Source organism: Talpa occidentalis, unplaced genomic scaffold (genome assembly GCF_014898055.3).
Source record: "Talpa occidentalis isolate TD23 unplaced genomic scaffold, MPIMG_talOcc4v2.1, whole genome shotgun sequence".
NCBI lineage: Eukaryota > Metazoa > Chordata > Mammalia > Eulipotyphla > Talpidae > Talpa > Talpa occidentalis.
Window position 1 is genome coordinate 142,561,433 of NW_026555331.1, and position 20,439 is coordinate 142,581,871.

The 20,439-nt window shown below is 41.6% G+C and overlaps 1 protein-coding gene across 8 annotated transcripts in view; it reads left to right on the forward strand.

Annotated features, from left to right (window-relative positions):
- BPGM (bisphosphoglycerate mutase) overlaps nucleotides 1-9,201 on the forward strand; it is a 40,104-nt gene extending 30,903 nt beyond the window's left edge. For all 8 annotated transcript variants that reach the window (XM_054692678.1, XM_037513477.2, XM_037513519.2 and 5 more), the window contains one exon: nucleotides 8,160-9,201. In XM_054692678.1, coding sequence (XP_054548653.1) covers nucleotides 8,160-8,338 — 179 coding nt within the window. In that variant the 3' untranslated portion in view covers nucleotides 8,339-9,201. The remainder of the gene's footprint in view (nucleotides 1-8,159) is intronic.
- Nucleotides 9,202-20,439: the final 11,238 nt, after the last annotated feature.

The following is a 20,439-nucleotide window of genomic DNA, read 5'->3' on the forward strand; positions in this document are numbered from 1 at the left end:
TAATTTTATTCTGGACTAGAAATACCAGCATTAGTAGCTTGCATGTCTAACTTTCAAAAGTTCAGTTACAGGATTTTATGTGATACTTGACCAATGGCCAACTAAAAGAAAACATTCCACTGAATTTGGATGCTTACTTTTCAAGACTTTAAAAATTAAGTGAATTTCCTTACTTTAAGAAGAAAACAGATTTTCATCTAAAAGGAAGGGCTACTTGCCAATTTATTTGTGTGTGTGTTTATTATGTTAAAATCCTATGAAATTTACCACCTTCAATGCCAGTTTATTTACACTGTAAAGTTATGTGACCATAGGCCTCTCTCACATTTTCTGGTTAATATCTGCTATCCCTGTACAATTATTAATAACATCTCTTTCCTTTGAACAGTGCCCCAGCTTGGATTTTAACTTAGATGGTCACCTTACTATAAAGTTGTTAGCTTCCACTACTGTTAAGAATAACTCCTTGAAGTGGGTGTCATGAGAGTCCATTTAATCTATAAATACAAGAATCACTAAACTCTTTGCGTGGGTCACAAAAGTAAAAATGCTTTTGTAGCTGTACAGTCATCTGATACCTGGTTATGTTTTCTAGGTAAGTATCTATAAAACTCTCTCCTATAAAACAGAAGCTTTGAAGGAATGGAGTGATTTTTTTCCTCTATTGACCTTAAAATACTTAAACCATTTTACCTGCTGCCAGGGAGGAGGGTTGCTGATAGGACCGATGACAGCATATGTTCCAACACAGTCCTAGCCTGGCTTTATTACTATATCAGCACTTTGAAAGGGAATTCCCTTGGCTGCTCATTGTGTCACCAAAATTCCCCTTTAAAGTCCTCCATAAGAAATTATGTGGAGGCTTCCAGACTGGGAAGTTTTGGTGTTTTTTTAAAAGATTTATTATTTTTATGCATACAAGAGCTGGGGTACAGGCCAGAGGTGCGGGGAGGGAGGTGGTGAGAGGACTCACCAGAGACAGAGCAGGGAACAGAACAGGCAGACTGACTGAAATACACTGCTGAGGGGAGCAGCGGGCAAGACAGGAGAGGTCTGCTGTGCCATGTGGGTTTCTCCCTGGCCAGGGATCAAACTCGTGCTGCAGAGGCTGCATCTTCAAAGGTTGCATCTTAACCCCTTACACCACCAGGGAGGCCCCAGACTGGGAAGTTTTGTCTTTATAGACCATGAGCTCCCTGGTGAAGGCTTGTCCACCCCAGAATTGCTTCTGCTCATTGACTGCCAAATCCTCTCACCTTACTTGACTCATCTTTTTTCCTTCTCTCAACCATCTAGTCCAGGAGCAGGTCAGCAAAGACCTACTGGACTCAAGCAGGAGAGAGTCACAGCAAGAGGCCAGTGTCCCCGATTGGGAGCCAGGTCACACTCTTGTGCAAGAACTGCACTCACAGGAACTGTGTCAGCGCCCAGCAAAGGCTTCTTGTCTGATAAGGTTGCCCCCGCCCCTGTGCAATTACTTATTTCTTACTTCTCTTTGCTCTTCAGTTGCAGATCATTCAAGCTTGGCTTGACTTTTAACTTAGTAGTTCTTAATACTTTCGGAAGAAAGAAAACTCAAAACAGATCTGTAAATGGCACATAGTTAGGAGATGCTTGTCGAATGGACTGCTTTACACCTCACTTAAGTGGGATTGATGAACCAGGTCAAGGCAGGACCTGCTCGGACCAGTCCAGACACATCTCACGAAGCAACGCCATGCAAACCCAGACTAGGGACCTAAAAGCATCCTGTTCCATAGCCTTCCAGACAGGCGTGTGTTTCTTTCTCTGTGGTTGGCATAGTCACTTCCTGTTTGTTTCCTGCTGGCCCACATTGAAGGGAAAGTCAGGTTCCATGGGATGGAGCCTGCATCTTGCCAGCGGAAGCGGATTGTTTAGTCTGGGTTCAAGCACAGGGCTAGGCAGTTCCAGGATTGGAATGAGAGCTGCATGCAAGCGACTCGTGACAGACAGACTGGGCGCCTGAGGAACTGTGTGCAGCTGTACACGTAAGAGGGCAGAGAAGTGGTAGATGAAATTAGAGAAACGTGGAGGAAAGGTCAGCTGGGATGGCTTTGGGGACCCGCACTGGCGAGGCAGTCACCTTTGGCATTTTAGTGTGATATTTTGAGAAGCAGCAAATTCAGGCCTCTCTTCTGTGGAGCAAATCTTGTCTAGTGGTGTGGTCAAGCTTTCTCTTAGGAAGCCAGAATTGATGTGGAGAGACCTTTTTTTAATTTTTAATTTTTAAAATGTAGAATGGAGCCTTCTCCCTGCTGTGTTCTATTAGCAGCTGTTGCCCTGTGATCATACTATACTATTCAAATCACCTATTTCCAGTTGCTTCCTGTCTTAAAGTTGCACATCTATAGCATTCAAACTATAAAGACATAATTAAAAATAAACAGATCATTCATGAAATTCAGAATCTCTTGTGCCAGTAACAATAGCATTCAGGTTTCTCATCACAGACCCACGTTCCTGGGGGTTGAATAGCGACTGGCTTGACTGGAGAGAGGAGGTAGGACCAGGAGTGTCTAAAAGTTGAATGAGTTAGTCCAAACTGTTTCCCTTCTTTTCTAATCCCTCATCAGAGAATTGGGGTTTCCTCTTGCCCTATAGAAATCTGTCTTCCTGAACATCACTTTTCCTACTTCCTTCCACTTTCCTGAAATTCAAAGGTTTTAAGGAAACAACTTTGGAGAAAGCCAAGTATAGACAAGGCATTTAATTAGGATTGTTTGCTGCATTGGCACTAAATGCAAAAAACAAAACAAAACCCAAAACTCCTTTTGTTCTAGGCTAAGAACCTTTTCAATCCTCTTTTCTTCTTGGTTAGGCTAATAAAGAGAACACAGTCCTTAACCAAGGCTTCCACAGTAGAAGACTCCATTTAATCTGAAAGCCCAGAGAGTTCATCCATCTCAGCTCTGTGCTCAGGGTCATCCGTTACTGCTCTGGGTTCAAGGCTCCAGCACCTAGAATTGGACGCACAATCTTTACATTTTGAGGTGCTTGCATCTCCATTTTGACCTCTTTCTGAAACCTGACCAGTAGTGAGCCTCTGACAGACCGTCGGGGGCTTTCATGGATAGCTCTTATGCTTTAGAATTTTTAGTTAAGATTTTATTCCTTACGACCTTACAGCCTTTAGTTGTACATAAAGAGTTGATGACTAGAGGGTCACACAACTAAGTAATTTCTGGATCCCAGCAGCGAGCACATAACTGCTTGTGCCCCTTCCAGTGGGTCAGCGCTGCTCCAGGAGCCACGGGCGTTACGTGGCGAGAAGACAGGGTCCCTGACCTGCTAGACTTCATGGTCCTGGTGGGAGAGGTGAGCGGGTGCATGGAAGGCCGAGTGTGAGAACGGTCATCGATATACAGTGACCTTCATAACTGTCTTTGGTTCCCATTCCTGCTGCAGTGACTCGGGGGTGGGGGCATGGAGGTGCAGACTTGAATTTCTGAAGTTGGCCCTATGTGCAGAAAATGTTTGAATTTCTCCTCATTCTGGTCTTGAGTTACCCCTTGGACTTACCCCTAAACTTTTGCAATTTCTTACCAACCACTTAAATTGATTGCAGTTAATGCCTGGATGCTCCTACTTGAGGATTCAAGAATTTAAAAAGGGGGAGAGATGAAGAGAAGCAGATGTGGGGGTCAGCTGTTTCCCTTCAGAACCTTCTTGGACACTGTATAAAAAAATCTAAGCTCATCAGATCTGAGATGTGCTATCAAGCCTCACGTTCTAACCTCTATATGATGTTCCATGAATAAATTTGTAATATGGTATTATAGAATGTAGTGTTGACTCAATTTAGATTGTTTCTACTTTTGGGCTCTTAGCAATAATGCTTCTGTGAAGGTTTATGTGAGGGCATATGCTTTTGCCTCTCTTGGGTTTATACCTAGGAATGAAATTGCTAGGTCATGTGTAACTCTATGCTTAACCTGTTTGCAGAATCACTGGACTGCTTTCCAAAGGAGTCCACAGCATTTTATACTCTACATTTTATAATGTGTGAGAATTCCAGTTCTCTATATGCTCACCCATATTTATTTATAATCTGACTTTTTGATTATATCTATCCTGGTGGAAATGAAATAGTATCTCATTGTGGTTTTAGTTTCTATTTCCCTGATGGCTAATAATGTTGGGAAAATATCTGTTCAGATATTTTGTCCATTTTTAAAATTTGGTCATTTGGCTTTTATTATTGAAGTATAATTGTTCTTTATTCTAGATACAAGTTGCTTATCAGGTACATGATTTGCAAAAATTTTCTCCCATTCTGTGTGTTGTCTTTTCACTTTCTTGAAGCACAAAAATTTTAAATGTTTATATGCCCAGTTTATCTTTTTTCTTTTATTGCTTTTTTCTTTCATTTGGTATATTTGGTGTCATGTCTAAGAAACCACTGCTTAATAAGTCATGAAGATTTTACTGCTATGTTTTCTTCTAAGAGTTTTACAGTTTTAACTCTTACATCTAAGTCTTTGATCCATTTTGAATTCATTTTTATATATGGTTATGAAGTAGGGGTCCAGTTCTTTTGCATGTGAAAAGACTATTCTTCCTGCACATAATTGTCTATTACCATCTTAATAATATTAAATCTTCCAATTCCATGACAATGAGATGTCTTTCCATTTATTTTTTCTTTTAATTTTCTTAGCTGTGTTTTATAGTATAAGTTCTATACTTCTTTGGTTAAATTTTTTTTTACATATTTTATTCTTTTTGATGCTATTGTAAATGGAATTATTTTCGTCCTTTCACTTTTGATGTGCTCATTGCTGCAGTATAGAAATACAATTGATGTTTATATATTGATCTTGTATCTTGAAACGCTGCTGAATTTATTAGCTCCAATACTATTTTAGTGGGATTATGTCATCTGCTAATAGAGATAGTTTTACTTTTTCCTTTTTAAACTAGGTCCTTTTTCTTTCATTTTTTGCCTGGTGTCCTAGCTACATCTCCAGTACAGTATTGAATAAAAGTGAAATATTTAGTCATCTAAAAGTAAAATTCTAGGTCCAAGAACTTTCATAAAGATTAATCTTTGGTGATGCGAAAGCACATAAGACCAGTGAATCTGAGATGCTAGTAGATTCGTGATACTCACAGATTTGTACGCTCATCTTTTTCTATTTCTTCTGGTAAACATTTGTCAAACATGGTCAACTTTGCTAACTGCTGGTCTGACAAATTGGTTTTTATAGATTAATTGGATCAATCTAAATCCGTATTATCCTATAATTCAGTGAGTTGTGTGCTCACAGACTTTGGGGACAGATAAAGCACGGTCCTTGCATGGCAGATGGACGTTAACAGTGGTTGGTGTCCCCGTGTTTCTCAGGCCTCTCATGAAGGGCTTCTGCTTTCCTTAGGCATTTAGGATAAAACAGAGGAACTTCTGTAAACGAAAGTATAGTTCAGTGGAGGTAAAATCCTGACTACGGTCACATGTGTCCTTCACAGAGTACTTTGCACATGGAAGTCGGACCTGGGGACCTCCATAACGTCCCCTAGATTTGAGATAAGAATGACTGAGTTCTGCAGACCATGCCCTAAACCACCGGCTATTGGGGCCCCCTCTTGTCTCCAGGACATTCCCTTGGCAAGGAATGCCTGTGGCAGCTGCTGTGCAGCCAGCCGACAGAGCTGACCTGGTGGAGCCAGAGGGCTCTTAGAATCCAAGTTCCCTCCCAGCCGAAAGCTGGCTGTCTGGTCTGAATTTATCTGCTCTTGCCAGCTGTAGTTTGGATCGTGATCTTGTATAGGGTTGCAGTCTGGGGATGGGAGCATGGCAGGACAAAATAGTGTTTTAGTAGCCTGCTCTTTGACTCTTCTACCTAGTAAAGAATTCGAAATAGAGAAAAACAAACACTTTTTCACATGTGTTGTCTTGGAAGTGTGTTCCTCCTGCCCTCCACCCTTTGTAATGCTATTAGAGGAAGGGTGGCTTTACTTTCTTTCTTTCTTCTTTTTTTAATTTGACAGAGGCAGTGGAGGCTAGAGAGGTTACTTGCCTGAAGTTATATTGTTCATATATTGAGGTATGGCCGGCAGAGGACGAGATGGCCAGCACATTGGGAATAGACACTGACTTCCAAGTTCAGATTCTTTCCATTGCTTTGTAGCTGTTTGAGTAGGTACAATTTGTGCAAAAATCTTCTGAAATCGCTCTTCTGGGCCTGGATATAGAATTCTAAAAAAGAACTGGCTCAGTGGCCGGGGCCCAGGGCTGTCACTCTGTAACCCGTCACTGGCACTCACGGTTAGGAACGGTGACTAAAGTGACAAAGTGTATTGACCCTTTGCAAGGCATGCTAGAAAAGCTTTTCCTGAGTCCCTTCTCTTGTGCTTGCCATTTGAAAATAGCCTATTCTGCCCTGATTACACCCCAAGTGCTCCCCCTCACTCCTTTCAGTTAATATACAGGGAAGCATGTGGTGAGAATTTATGTGATAATGGTGTGTTTCTAAACTAGATAATTTGAATAATGTTAATTGCTTTTCACTTTGCTTACCTCCTTCTCTTTGCCTGTTTTGAACTCAGAGAAACTCGAGAGCATTACATTTCCTGTAATCACAGACGCCAAGGTTTGACTTACAAGCTGTGTGAGCTCGAGTTGTTTACTTAAACTTTCTAGCCCAGAGCTTGTTACATGGAAGAAAATAGCTCATATCCTCATAGAATTGCAGTGATGATTAAATAAGTTAATACATAGAAAGTGGTTCGAAGAGTGCCTGCATGTAGAATGTGCTCAGCACATGTCAGCTGTTTATTGTTAAAAGTAGCCCTGATGATAAAAAATGTTATTACTACCACTGCTGCTACTATTCTTACTTCAATTCGGAGTCCTCTGGTGCTTCTGGTCAGAGTTGAACTACCTGCCATTCAGCTGTATTTAAAGAAGAACCGAAGGAGACTTGTCTCTTACGCGTACCGTCTTCTGGAAGTTGGAATGTTAAGGAGCAATAAGAGAATGAAGCCTGTTTGCAAGGCAGGCTGTTCATTAAGCCCTGCCTCGAGTCCTCTTGGTGGAGCTTCCTAAACGTCTAGGGCACTGTTTCTTCTTGCCCGGATCTCCCCCAGCACATTCCAAGTCTCCTCCATATTGGAAAACCAACCACATTCTAATCAATTGAGCTATATTCTGAGACAAATTTTAGCTCACCTGGGCATGGCATATAAAAGGAAAAAAACCCAGAAAATCCTGGTTCACTTTCAGATTTTTCAAGATTAAGTGATTCCCAGGAAAACCTGATTGCTTTTCTACATCTGTGTGCATGGAAAGAAAAATTTTCATTTCTCTAAGATTCAAATAGGAAACAGGAACAGGTCACTCCAAGAGATACCCACTGTGCTAAGATCAGATGCATGTGACTCTCTAAGCATTTTTTTTTTTTAAACTTCTAGCACATTCTTAACTTTTGGGAACTTAGCTGGAATCCCTCACAGCTAAGTGATTCTTTTTTTAAAAAAAGATTTATTGATTTATTTATTGATTTATTTATTTATTTATTTATTTATACAAGCACTGGGTACAGTCAGAAGCACAGGAGGGTGAGAGGATACACCAGAGCCAGAGTGGGGAACAGAACAGGCAGACTGACAAAACACACCACTGAGGGGAGCGGCGGGAGGCAGGAGAGGTCTGCGCAGCAAGAGAGGTCTGCGTGCCATGTGGGACCCTCGCCCAGTGGCTGGGGATCGAACCGGAGCTGCAGAGGCTGCGGGCAGCTTTGCAACCCAGCGCTCAACCGCTGCGCCACCTGGGGAGGCCCTATTTTTTTTTAAAGATTTATTTTATTTATACAAGAACTGGGGTACAGGCCAGAGGCACAGGAGGGTGAGAGAATTCACCAGACAGAGCAGGGAGCAGAACAGGCAGATGGACTGAAAACACTACTGAGGGGAGCAGCGGGCGAGACAGGAGAGGTCTGCCGTGCCATGTGGGTATCTCCCTGGCTGGCCGGAAATCGAACCCGTGCTGCAGAGGCTGCAGACAGCTTCATAGTGCTGCATTCAACTCACTGCACCACCGGGGAGGCCCTCAGTTAAGTGATTCTAAACATGCAATTAAACAGCTGGCAGAGCTGCCTCCTGACTTGTCCTTACGCCCTGTCCTTCCTCTCCTCATGCAGGTATCTCTGACGAAGACATCATCAACATCACCCTCCCCACGGGCGTCCCCATCCTTCTGGAGCTGGATGAGAACCTGCGTGCTGTTGGGCCTCACCAGTTCCTGGGCGACCAAGAGGCCATCCGAGCAGCCATTAAGAAAGTAGAGGATCAAGGAAAAGTGAAAAAAGCTCAAAAATAAAGTGTCTCTCTCGGGTGCTGGCAAGGAAGAACTGCAGAAGGGGCTGCATGCAGTGTGTTACGGGTGCTGGTGTCTCCTTTTTCCTTTTTCCTGATCTTTTTCCAGCGCTTTCAAGAGCTAGGCTGTGGGGTAGTATTTATAGAGGTAACTAGAGAAATTATGTTGACCGAGATAAAAGCCTTAGTCAGGGTGCCCGAGGGCGTGGGTCATAAGCCTTGTGAGTTGGCTCTCCTGCTGCCCAGATTAGTTTACTCACTAAAGCTAGAGAAGTTCCTGTAAGTTCCTGAGCTGGGAGAGTGACAAGCAGAGATGAAGTTTGGATATTCACGCTTCATGAAATGATTGTTGAGTCACCACTGGCAGGCACTACTTATTCCAATAAGTAGTTGACTTTGAGATCTAGTAAGACTTTCTGGGATGGTGGTAAGGGATACTGTAAAAATACACTATACTTCAGTATTTATTACTAGTCTTTTCTTGTAGGAAAAGGGATGCTTCACTAGTTAAGACCGGAGGCCCTAAAGGGGGTCAGTCACAGGTGGGTTCCTTGACAGCCAGCAGCAAACAAGGCCCTTTGCTCGGGCTCTTGTCCAGAGACTCGTGCGTGTGACTTTCGGTAGGATTCTCCTTTGGCTGCTAGGATTAGCAGCATGTAGACAACTATCGCTGTTTGTGTTCTCTTTTTGTTTTGTGAACTTTGACCTTTGGGTACCTAAAATTGGTTTAAAAATAAAGTTCTGTAACTGGATATGCTATTCCCAAGGATTCTGCTTGTGATTGATAAATATTAGGTGAAAGCGTCTGAACTGCCTTTGGCTCACATCTTCTCAAAACACTCAAGGAGTCGTATTTATTTCAACAGACACACCACCTAATTCTCTATAAATGGAAGGCTGGGGCCCAGGGTAGGCAGAATACAGAGCATGCAGGCCTGCTCACATGAGCAGGAGAGATGGCATCCTGGACCGGTCGCATTTGTCATTCATCAGCAGAAGGGAAACACGACAGCTCGCAGCGGGCAGGAGCGAAGGTCAGCCACGCACACAATTGATCGCCTGTCAGTCTTGATACTGTTACCTACACTCTGTTTTTAAGAGGCTGTGGATATGTAAGTAATCCTTTCCTTAACATATTGCCTCATTTCAAAGCGAGTTAACATTTCAATATAAAGTCCAGGGAAAAATTTCTGTGAGTTGCCATTTTTCATGGTTCTCCATAGTCCAATTGGTTTGTCCATTTTATTGCCAGTGGCACCTGAAGGAAACGAATTTTAAAGCCCTTGCTGCTGCACAGTCACCCTCATCCTTACCTCGGGACTCCTCCAGCACTGCTGACGGGCAGGAGGGTCTGCTTGCAGCCGACCACATCTGTGATGCATGAGGACACGGAACGTGGATGTTTTACGTTTCTGAGCAACTGCTGTTTCTCCACCACATCCCTTCTTTTTCGAAGATTCTTTAGGAGTTCAGACATCAGGATGGAGAGTGCAAGTACCAGATCTTCCTAGCATTCCAAACTGATGCTGAGGCTCCACTCAGACCGTTTTTGCAAATCTTCTCTACAGTTGGCCTCTGAATTTTTAGTGCAAGTGGTGACCTTGTGTTCATGCAGCTCGGAGCCCTGGAGCTGACTTCTTGTCCTGCCTCTGGAAGTCCACTCCCAGGGCGGTGCAGCCTGCCCTGCACACAGGGTTAGACTTGTGCCCAGCCACTTGGCATCTTGGGGACTTCCTAAAACAGGGGTGATTGTTGCTGATACTTTCAGATACCATTTGGCTTTATTGTGTTTTAGAACTTGGCTGACATAAATGAATAGCCGTTGACAAAATTTCATCTGAAATGATTTTTGACAACTCCAACCCTCCAGCCTTACCCCCTTGTGGACCTGTTTTTCTCTTCCTGATTTACAAGTAGTCCAGAATTTTTGGCACAGGGAGGATCTTGGGGCCTGCCTTATCTATATCCTAATCTTAACACTCTTCTGTTCTGAAACTAGAATAAAGTAGGGATTTTTTTTTTTTTTTAATTTTTAAGAAAAGGTAGCTAATACATTCTAGAAATTTAGTTCTTGGAGAGGGCAGCTCTTCCTGCTGCCAGGTCGGATTTGCCTTTGAGCCACCTAGATCTGTCTTCTCTCCCGGCCCAGTCTGGTAAGATGAGGGCAGCACCAAGATGCCATACCTAGAATTTTACTTTTTAAATATCTCAGATGTGTACTGTGTCCAGTGCTAAGCATTTGTTTTCTCCTAAAAGAACAGAAGTTCAGCTTTTGAAAGTGGCTGTTCTTGTGTCATCTAGCTCTAATTTGAGCACTGAATTAGCAAAGCATCCTTGGTTAGAATACATCATGTCATGTATTTTTCCTTGCTAAGATGTGCAAAGAAGGTAGTTCTTACTGTGACCTGTTTCCAAGCACAACCAGGTTCTTTGGCCCCTACTTTGCAGATTCTTTCTCATCTGGGAGCATGACCACTTTCACTGAAATGCAGCTCCTACACTGTACATTAGTGGGAGTGGTTATCTATCTTCTGACCCGGGAAGCCTCTCATTGGGGAAAACATGTTTTTGGATCAGTGCGTGACCTGTGAAACCAGCTCCTTTTGGGCAGTGATCAGTCAATTTGATGGCCAAGAAGCAGCTCCTCCCAGTCATGTTGCCCTCCAGAAAGAGGGAAGTCAGAGGTCAAGCACCTTCCTCCCCTTGTTTTTGTGGTATCATAGTTGTTTATTATCTTATTTGATTACTGTTTATGCCAAGATAGAATACGGGAAACAGCTGTACTGGTTAGAAGAGTCATCATTCCCGATGTCATTTTTGTTTCTTTTTGATGCTTTTCCAAACAGCAAGTCTCATCAGAGTTCAGTTTCCCTCTTCCCTGGACAGTTTTTCACATGTTGATGTTCCCTCCAAAACTCCACAGTGCAGAGCTTGGTCATGTTTCCTGTATCTGTCTTTTGCATAATCAGATTTTGCAAGTTTTTGGCTCTCGTGTCCCTCCCCACGTCTCACAGCGGGTCATGCCTTGCCTCCCAGCAGATCTAGCCACGGCAGATGCCAGGTTCTGCGGTCCCTGGGGGCTTCACGTTGGGCCATGCGGGGAACTTAAACCACTCAGTCTCCCTCCAAGGACAAAGCTCTTTAGCCAGATGATCAGCAGATTAGAGTTACTCCTTTCACAGTTGTTCAAGCTGTTTGTTGGGGGATAATCTATCTGTACAATTAAGTTCCTGGAATCTTAAGTAGGCAAATAGGGGGGAAAAAAAAGGTTACCCTCAGCCAGGTCCACTGGAGGGTCACCAGTGTTTCCTCTGTGCACATAATCGAGTCCCATCTTAGGTGCCTTTTATTTGAGCTGGGACTCCCCGCTTAAACTTGTGCTGCTTCTGATTTGTCAGGAATACATTTAAAAAAAAAAATCCTTTATATTATGAACAGTCTTAACTATCCAAAAAGCTGAGAGCATAAGTAGCACAAAGAACATGCTTCTCCCAACCAGCACCGTGTCCACCTGTGAGCACCGATACCTCTAGCTTTTTTCTGCTTCCTCCCACCCCCATCTGCAAACTGGGGTTATTTTGAAATAAACGCCAGATGCAAACCAGGATGGATCTGGGAAGGGAAAACAACTTAAACAGCCTTCAGTAGGTTGGGAGGGAGGCCATCTGTCATCTGCTCCGAATGTCGTCCCTTTCAGAGCTCGAGAGACCTGACAGCCACCGTGGCTGTGTGTCCAGTTCAAGTCTCGACGGAACACAGTCTGCAGTAACTCGGGTTGCTGTCCAGGAGCCTGCCGGCCTGGTTCTATCTGCAGGATAATGTGGGATAATTTGGTCATTCTGATGCTCAAGTGCTTAAAGAGGAAAATGTTCCTGGACTAAATCAGTAATTCTGAAACAATTTTGTGGGTTTAAAAAGATGACTGAATTTATAAATGTTATTGTAAATCAGGCTGCTCGCTATGGGAGAAGGGGAGACAAGGTGGGGAAGGAGCTCTGTGTCCCTGGTTTTGCACTGGAGCTGTTTGTGTGAACGTGCATGTGTATTTTCTCTCTTCCATGGCCGCTACCCTTTGCTCCCCGCCCACTCCCAGCCCTGGCTGTGTCCTCTGAAAGAGCCACAATAATGAGCCCGCATTGCGCGCTTGGCCATTTCCTCAGCATCAGGAATGTTTGAAAGATGGTCTCCAAATTTGGGGCAGATAAAGTCTTAGAACATCTGGAGTCAGGAAAAAAAAAAAGAAAATGGCCTGTGGCACAGAGGACACACAAAAAAGCTTCAAGTGCCAAATTTGGGGCAATTTGAGATTAAAGCAAAGAATGATAATAAATCATAGATGTTTATCTTAGTCTGCTCAGGCTGCTATAACAGAATATCATAGTCTGGGGGGTTCACAGTTTGGAGGCTGGGAGAGAGAGAGCAGGGTGCTGGCGGAGTTGGTTTCTGATGAGGATACTCTTCCTGGTTTTTAGACAGATACCTTCTTGCTGTATCTCTGTGTGGTAGGAAGTGTGGGCACTCTGGTCTTTTCCTCTTTTGGGGCTTTTGTGTCCTCACGAGGGATCTACCCTCCCAACTGCTTGTAAATCTACCCACTAAGCCCACCTCCGAATGCTTCACTTTGGGGATTTGGACATCAACATTTGACATTAAGTTGGATTTTTTTTAACATTTATTTATTTATGCATTCAAGAGCTGGGGTGTAGGCCAGAGGTGCAGGAGCTGGGGGTGTGAGAGGATTCACCGGAGAGAGAGTGGGGAGCAGAACAGGCAGATCTACTGAAATATACTGCTGAGGAGAGCAGCAAGCGAGACAGGAGAGGTCTGCTGTGCCATGTGGGTAGCTCCCTGGCTGGGGATCAAACTCCTGCTGCAGTAGCTGCGGATAGCTTCATAGTGCTGAGACTTAACCCCTTGCACCACCAGGGAGGTCCCCTAAGGTGGATATTTTAATTAAAAGTTTAAAAGGCTATTTTGAGGACTGAGGGATTTAATGGGGAGATGTCTTGATGTCTGTGACTCACACCCTATGGCTCAGTCAACACTAGGTCGTCCGTATGTGTACAGAGCTTGAGAAGACGCAGACACAACACATGTCACTATTGATGAATTGAGGTGAGGATTTATAATGTACCATTGTGCTATTTTTTCAACTTTTCTGTAGATTTGAAAATTTTAAAACCAAGAAAAATAAAGTGATCAGAGAATAAAAAGGACAAAGCAGCAACCAAAACAACCTTGTGTTAAGTACAGTCACTGCAGTGTCTTGCTCTATGTGCTTTTTATTCTTAAAATATCAATAACAAGGGAAAAATTCTTAAGTCTGTATTATATTGTCAAGAGATAAATTATGCTCTATATGGGGTTGCTGTCATATATTCGGCCAACAAGTAACTTGTCTGTTGATACAACAAAAAAGAAACAAGATTAGGATTACCTTCCCCTGGTAGCTGAACAAATAGGAATGGAATTTATTTATAAAAAATTGAGGCGTAATTAACAAAATATTTTTAGTGTCAGATGTATAACATAATGATTCAATCTTTGTGTATGTGTGGCTATATGGTTAACATTTGTTCCATACATAGTTGCCTAAGTTTTATTCTTGTGATGAGAACTTTCAGGAGCCATTCTCTTAGTAACTTTCAAATAAGCACAGTGTTATTGACTATAGTCCCTATGCTGGACATTCTACCCTATTTCTCTTGCTGCAAAACCTTCTATTTTGATTGCAGTGCTTCGGAGTATCATCCCCTTGTGTCACCATTGGCTCTCTACTTAATCTCTGGGCGTCTGTTTCCTTGCACTTTAGCACTCTGCAGCAGCCACCTTACAAGTGCCCCTTGGGTTACTCAGCTCAGTGTCATGGCTCAGCTTGAATCCTTGTGACTCCAAAGTGGCTTCTACTGCTCCTTCCGCAGGTCTGCAATCACTGCTTTGCATTGCCCCCTCAGAAGTCAAACGAATCCACTTGGCACTAAAGACTTGCCTTTCCTTTATGTTGGGGTTGGCCACTTACGCCTTAAAATCTATTCTCACTTTAAAAGCAAGGTATATGAAAAATATCCTGTTATCCTGAAGGAGACACTACCTTTTCTTTTTTTTTTTTTAATGTCCTTTTTTAAAATTTTTTGAAATTTTAACATTTATCATTTTTTTACATTTTTTTGGACAATATTTGCTTCCCCCCTCCCCCTCAGATTGAGTCCCCATAGAGTTTCCTTCCCCAAGGCACTCGTGCACCATCACCTCAGTCCCCTGAGCTCCTCCCTCCCTCCCTCCCGTCGGATCCCTCTCCCTCCTCCTCCCCTGCAGGATGTCTCTGGTTTATAATTGTCTGTTTTTGCTTTGTTGTGTTTTGTACTGTTATTATTACTTTTTTTACACTGATGTCTTATTTGGTTCCCCTATATTCCTGTTATAAGTGAAACCATCCGATATTTTTCTTTTTCCTTCTGGCTTATTTCACTGAGCATAATTCCTTCTAGCTCCATCCACGTTGCTGTGAATGGCATGAACTTATCTCTTTTTGATTGCTGAATAATAGTCCATTGTATATATATATATATATATATATATATATATATATATATATACACGTTGTGCATATATATATGCCACATCTTCTTGATCCAGTCATCTGTTTTTGGGCATTTGGGTTGTTTCCAGGGTTTACCTATTGTAAATAGTGCTGCAATAAACATAGGGGTACAGGTGCTCTTTTGAATCACTGTTTTTGGAGACACTACCTTTTCAAGACAGCTTCATTGTTCAGCCTGTTCATTTTACAAGCCAAGCTTGTAAAAACCTTAATACAGAATGTGACATAAAGGTGACTACAAAGAGCCAGCACATAGTTTCCAGTCTACAGAAACTGCACCAACTGTTGACCAACATGTTAGATGGTTGCTTTCTCATAATGAAACAATTCCAGCTGACTTACCTTGCTGCAAAGAGTTGACTCATGCATTTCTCTTGAATTCACTCTTGCCACACAACTGTGCATCTGCTTAACGGGAAATCTGATTTGATGCAATGTTGACCAAAGTGGGGAATCAGAGCTGGAGTCTGTATTTAATTAATCACATAACTACTCATTGGAGTGGTGCAGTCTGGACCTTGGAGTTGAGAGACAAAGGCCTTCACATAGCTACGTGTCCATGTTTGAAGTCATTTTCATCTATTCTGATTCTTGTCCTAGAAAACATTTATTCGTATTCTCCAGGCAGCCACTAGCCACAGGTTAGCTTATCAGTACTTTTATGTCTGAAGCACCCCAGGATTCTGAATTAAATGGCCAAGAACATCATTTGCAATTGAAATTCCAGGTACTATCCTAGGAGTCTTGGAATTTTATGATGATTATTTTTTTATCTTAATTTCTGCTCCTAGACACTGGGGGTCAGTATTTATTCATTAATGCTTCAGGATTTACTGCATACCCAGCTCTGAGTATTGACAAAAGGCCATGCCTAAGAAGGTCTGGAATTCATTGTGGGATTTCTTTCTCTAATTATGTTAACTATAGAGCTCAACCTATGTAAATATAAAATGTAAATCTAAACATTGTGCCTCCCCCTAGGATTGGAACCTGGGAAAGAAGCAGACAGTTTTCAACCTAAAATATAAACTAATATAAAGTCCTTGTTGGTTTCTGGGGTCCTGTCTGGCAACAGTTGTCCTACCAGTGCACTCAAGTCCTCAGCCAGAATCCTGGCTACTGCCCTAGACTTCCCTTCTGATTAGTCAGGGCTCTGGATTCTCTTTCCTGCTGCCTTTCAAATTCCTCTCCATTGCCACCCTCCTGCCTTCAGTCCCTCATTATATCTCTAAACATTTCAAGTCAACATTCTAGTTGATTTGCCTCCTGGGAGGCAATTCTCTTTCCTCCAATCCTCGCAAATAACTTCTCAGGGTGACTTTTCAAAAGTTCTGCCACATGGAACATTATGCAGACTTTCAGGACACCAACACTCCTGTAAGGCTGTGCCTTTGCACTTATTCTGTCCTCCATCACCCACTCCTCCTTGTCCTTTTTTCAGTGCCTACGCCCTGTGATCACCTCCATTGGAGCTCACTTCCTCCCTCTTCTCTTCAGTGGCAGGAGAACTGCAGGAATCTAAGTCCTCCACCTCATGAAACTGGGAGCCAGACAAGGTCACACAGCTGCTCTCCAGAATCCCTCCAATTTATTCCCCTGCTAAACTGTCCATTTTTGTAGATTTATTCTTTATAATATTTCTCACCCAACAGACATTTGATCTCGATCTGTAGTGTGTTGTGTGACCGGCTGCTTATTATGCTAATGCACCAAAGCAGAGGAAATTCTGCTGTTGGTGGAGGAGCGCACGTCTCCATAGGCAACAGGGGAAACAAGCTGTATTCTTGCTTTTTATTCAAATTACCGTGAAATGTAGTAGTGGAGATACACCGAAAATCAGAAGAGATTCCTTAATCCTACCATCTTGAGAAATATTTCATTTCTTTTTATGTTTTTTTTCACATAGACATTACATACTGTATATTTTTTTCATCATAAACATTTCTCAGCATTTCATAAGTTTCAAACAATCTTATTGTATGAATAAATGCTGTTCTATCATTTGGATAGAACTTAAATGTGCTAAGGGAAAAAAGCCAAATGCCTCAATATTTTGCTATAATTAGTAATTCTGTTCAGATAACTTCCTTCTAGGCCCTTCTCCAATGTTGGTGAGACCCAGCACCAAAGCACAATGGAAGCACACAGACTGTATTTATAAATATTTTAAAATATCAAACTAATGAATATTTATATAAAATGCCTTATATACTGTGACAATTATACCCTCATAACAAAACATTTTAATAGAAAATCATTGTTATATGACTGAAAGTCACCAAACATCAAGGATGCTTGTGGAATCTTCTCAAAAAATATTTCATATATACTAAAACTTGAATGATATGGGTGGGGGTGGGGGTGGGGGGTGTGTGTGTGTGTGTCTGCGAGTCTGTGTGTGTGAAGAAAGTGGTATTTAAGAACAGAAAGTGGTATTTAAGAACAGGAAAGGTCAGTGTTATTTGAGCAGAGTAATTAGCAGTGAAGCATCATGGGATGGAATTGGAGAAATAGGTGGAAGTCAGATGGGGCCACAGTGTATGGAAGACAGGGAAGTTTTTTTAAGGAGAGTGAACCAGTGACCCAAATTCTCGTTGCCGCTAAAGATCTTCACCCAACTGAGTATCTAGTCTCCCAAGATAACATTTATATTCCACTAGTGTAAAATATAATTTCCGTGAGAATTTCTTATTCTGTCATATTTAAGGAAAGATCAAGGCTCTCAAGTATATGAATCATTGGCAGAGCAGAAAGATGAAATAGACAACAACATGATAATAATCAGAAATTCATCCTAATAGTGATGAATAAAACAACCAGACAAAAGATAAGGAAACAGAGCACTCGATTAATAAAATGGAGCAATGGGACTTAACAGACAAATAACACTACCCTAAAATAGTAGAATACACATTCTTCTCAAGTACACATGGTACATTTTCTAAGATAGACTGCCTGTTAAGTCACAAAACAACTCTTCACAAATTTCAGAAAATTGAAACAATATCTTCAACATCTGGAATGAGACCAGAAAGCAATAGCAAAAAGAAAATATATATATACACAGAATGTAGAAATATATAACTCACTCTTAAAGAGCTATCAAGTCAAAGAAATTTAGAAGGGAATTTGGAAGATATAGATAAAACAAAAAGCACAATATACTAAAACTGTACAGAGAAAACTTGTGCAAAATGGTCACATTAATAAGAAATATTTCAGATCAACAACTGAATTTTGCATTATAAAGGAGCTAAGAAAAGAAGAATGAAGTAAGCTAGCAGGAAGAAGGAAATAAAAAAAATAAGAACAGAGATAAAAATAGAGAATTAAAAACAACAGAAAAATTTCAGCAAAACCAAGAATTATTTTTTGAGAAAATTAACACAACTGGCAAACCTTAGACTAAAAACAAAAGGAGATCCAAATAACTAAAATTAGAAATGAAAATAGTATTACAACTGATGTCACAGGGCCTCTCCTGGCAGCGCAGGCGGTGGAGCGCTGTGCTGTGAAGCTGTCCACAGCCTCTGTAGCACCGGTTCGATCCCGGCCGGCCGGCAAGAGTTCCACATAGCGCGGCAGACCTCTCCTGCCTCACCTTCTGCTCCCCTCAGCAGTGTGTTTTGTCAGTCTGTCTGTTCTGTTCCCCACTCTGTCCCTGGTGAATCCTCTCACCCTCCCGCACATCTGACCTGTACGCCGGTTCTTGTATAAATAAATAAATAAATCTTAAAAAAAAAAAAAACTACAACAACTGATGTCACAGAAATAAAAATAACTATAATATTACTATGAACAATTATAATGCCAACAAATTGGATAACCTAGAGGAAATGGACACATTCCTAGATACATCTACCAACACAGAATCATAAGAAATAAATCCAATGAACCTATAACTAGGAAGGATATTAAAACACTCATTTAAAAAAAAAATCTCCCAACAAAGAAAAGTCCAGGATCAGAGGGCTTCACTGGAGAATTCTACCAAACATTAAAAAATAACTCATACCAATAACATTGCAATGTTATTTACAATATCCAAGATGGAAGCAACCCACTGTCCATTAACAGATGACTAGATAAAGAAAACGTGGTGTATATTTACAATGAAATATTACATAGCCTTGAAAAGGAAGGACATTTGTCACATGCCACAGCATGGCTTAACCTTAAGCACATTATAATAAGCAAAACAAATCAGTCACCGAAGGACAAATACTATATGAGTTCTTCTCATATGGAGTATATAAAGTAATAACATCCATAAAAATAGAAATTAGGTGATTGCCAAGGGCAGAGGAGAGGGGGAATTAGCAATAAATGGGTATAGAGTTTCAGTTTTGCAAGATGACAAAGATCTAGAGATCTATTGCACAACAATGTGAGTTTGCTTAATACTAATGAAATGTACACTTAAAAATGGCAAAGATGATAAGTTTAGTGTTACATATTTTTACCACATAAAAAATTAAGAGACTTTTTTACTTCTAAGGATAGTGCTTCTGGAAATGCATGTGACTAGTACTTCAATGAAAGATGCCAGTGATGACTTTTATGACTGTAGAAGTCATGTGAAGTTACTGCATTTAAAATCTCCATTTAAAAATTTATCTTATAGATATACTGGATTACTCCCATGGGTCATTCTCTAATGGCAAATTAGGCCAGGTCTTAGGTCTTGTTAAATCCTCACAGTAATGCTACGAGGTGAGCACTTTTATTCAGCTCATCTTACAGAAGTGGCTTGGAAAAACTCAGTCATCAGCTCAAAGTCACAAAGCCTGTGTGTACAGTTTAGCGGGATTCAGGTCCCGGTCTACTAACCCCACACCTCATGCTCTAGGACACTATTCCATGCTATTTTTAGTTTGTAAAAAATGTTGAGATGGCCAGTCCACGTAAAATGGGTCAAAGGATAAGATGATCCCACAACGCTAGAGTGAACACGTTGCATCTCTTACGTATGAAGTTCAATAGGACACTGGGTGGCGCTAGTGAGCTAAGATTTTTCTCACACAAAAATGTGTGTGCTTTCTAAGTGAGAGAAATCAAGTTTGCTTTTGATTTTTTCTCAAAACATCGGCTTTGGTATTTGGGGAGCCTGGAGCTTGTGTATTAAAGGCCTAACTGAATATGAATAAATACATAGGAGTAGGTAAATCAATGTTTTATTTGCAAACACAAAATAAAGCAAAAATTGTGCCTTCTTCAGCATGAAGAATTTAAGGCCACAGAGTTCCAGCCTCAGAAAACCATCCGTGTGAGGATCCTTGGAAACAGTAGAAATTGCTCTAGCTAGGGTAAACAGAAAAGGAATTTATGGAAGGTTGTCAGGTGCCTCACAAACTCTTTGGGGAGGTCGGAGAATCAGATTTCTTGGGCTGCTGGTCCACTCAGAACAACAGCAGAGAACAGATGGTTCCCTAAGGACTCTACTGGGCACAGATACCTTAGCTCCCCTGGGTGACATGGGACCCTGGGTGCCAGAACATCTGCTG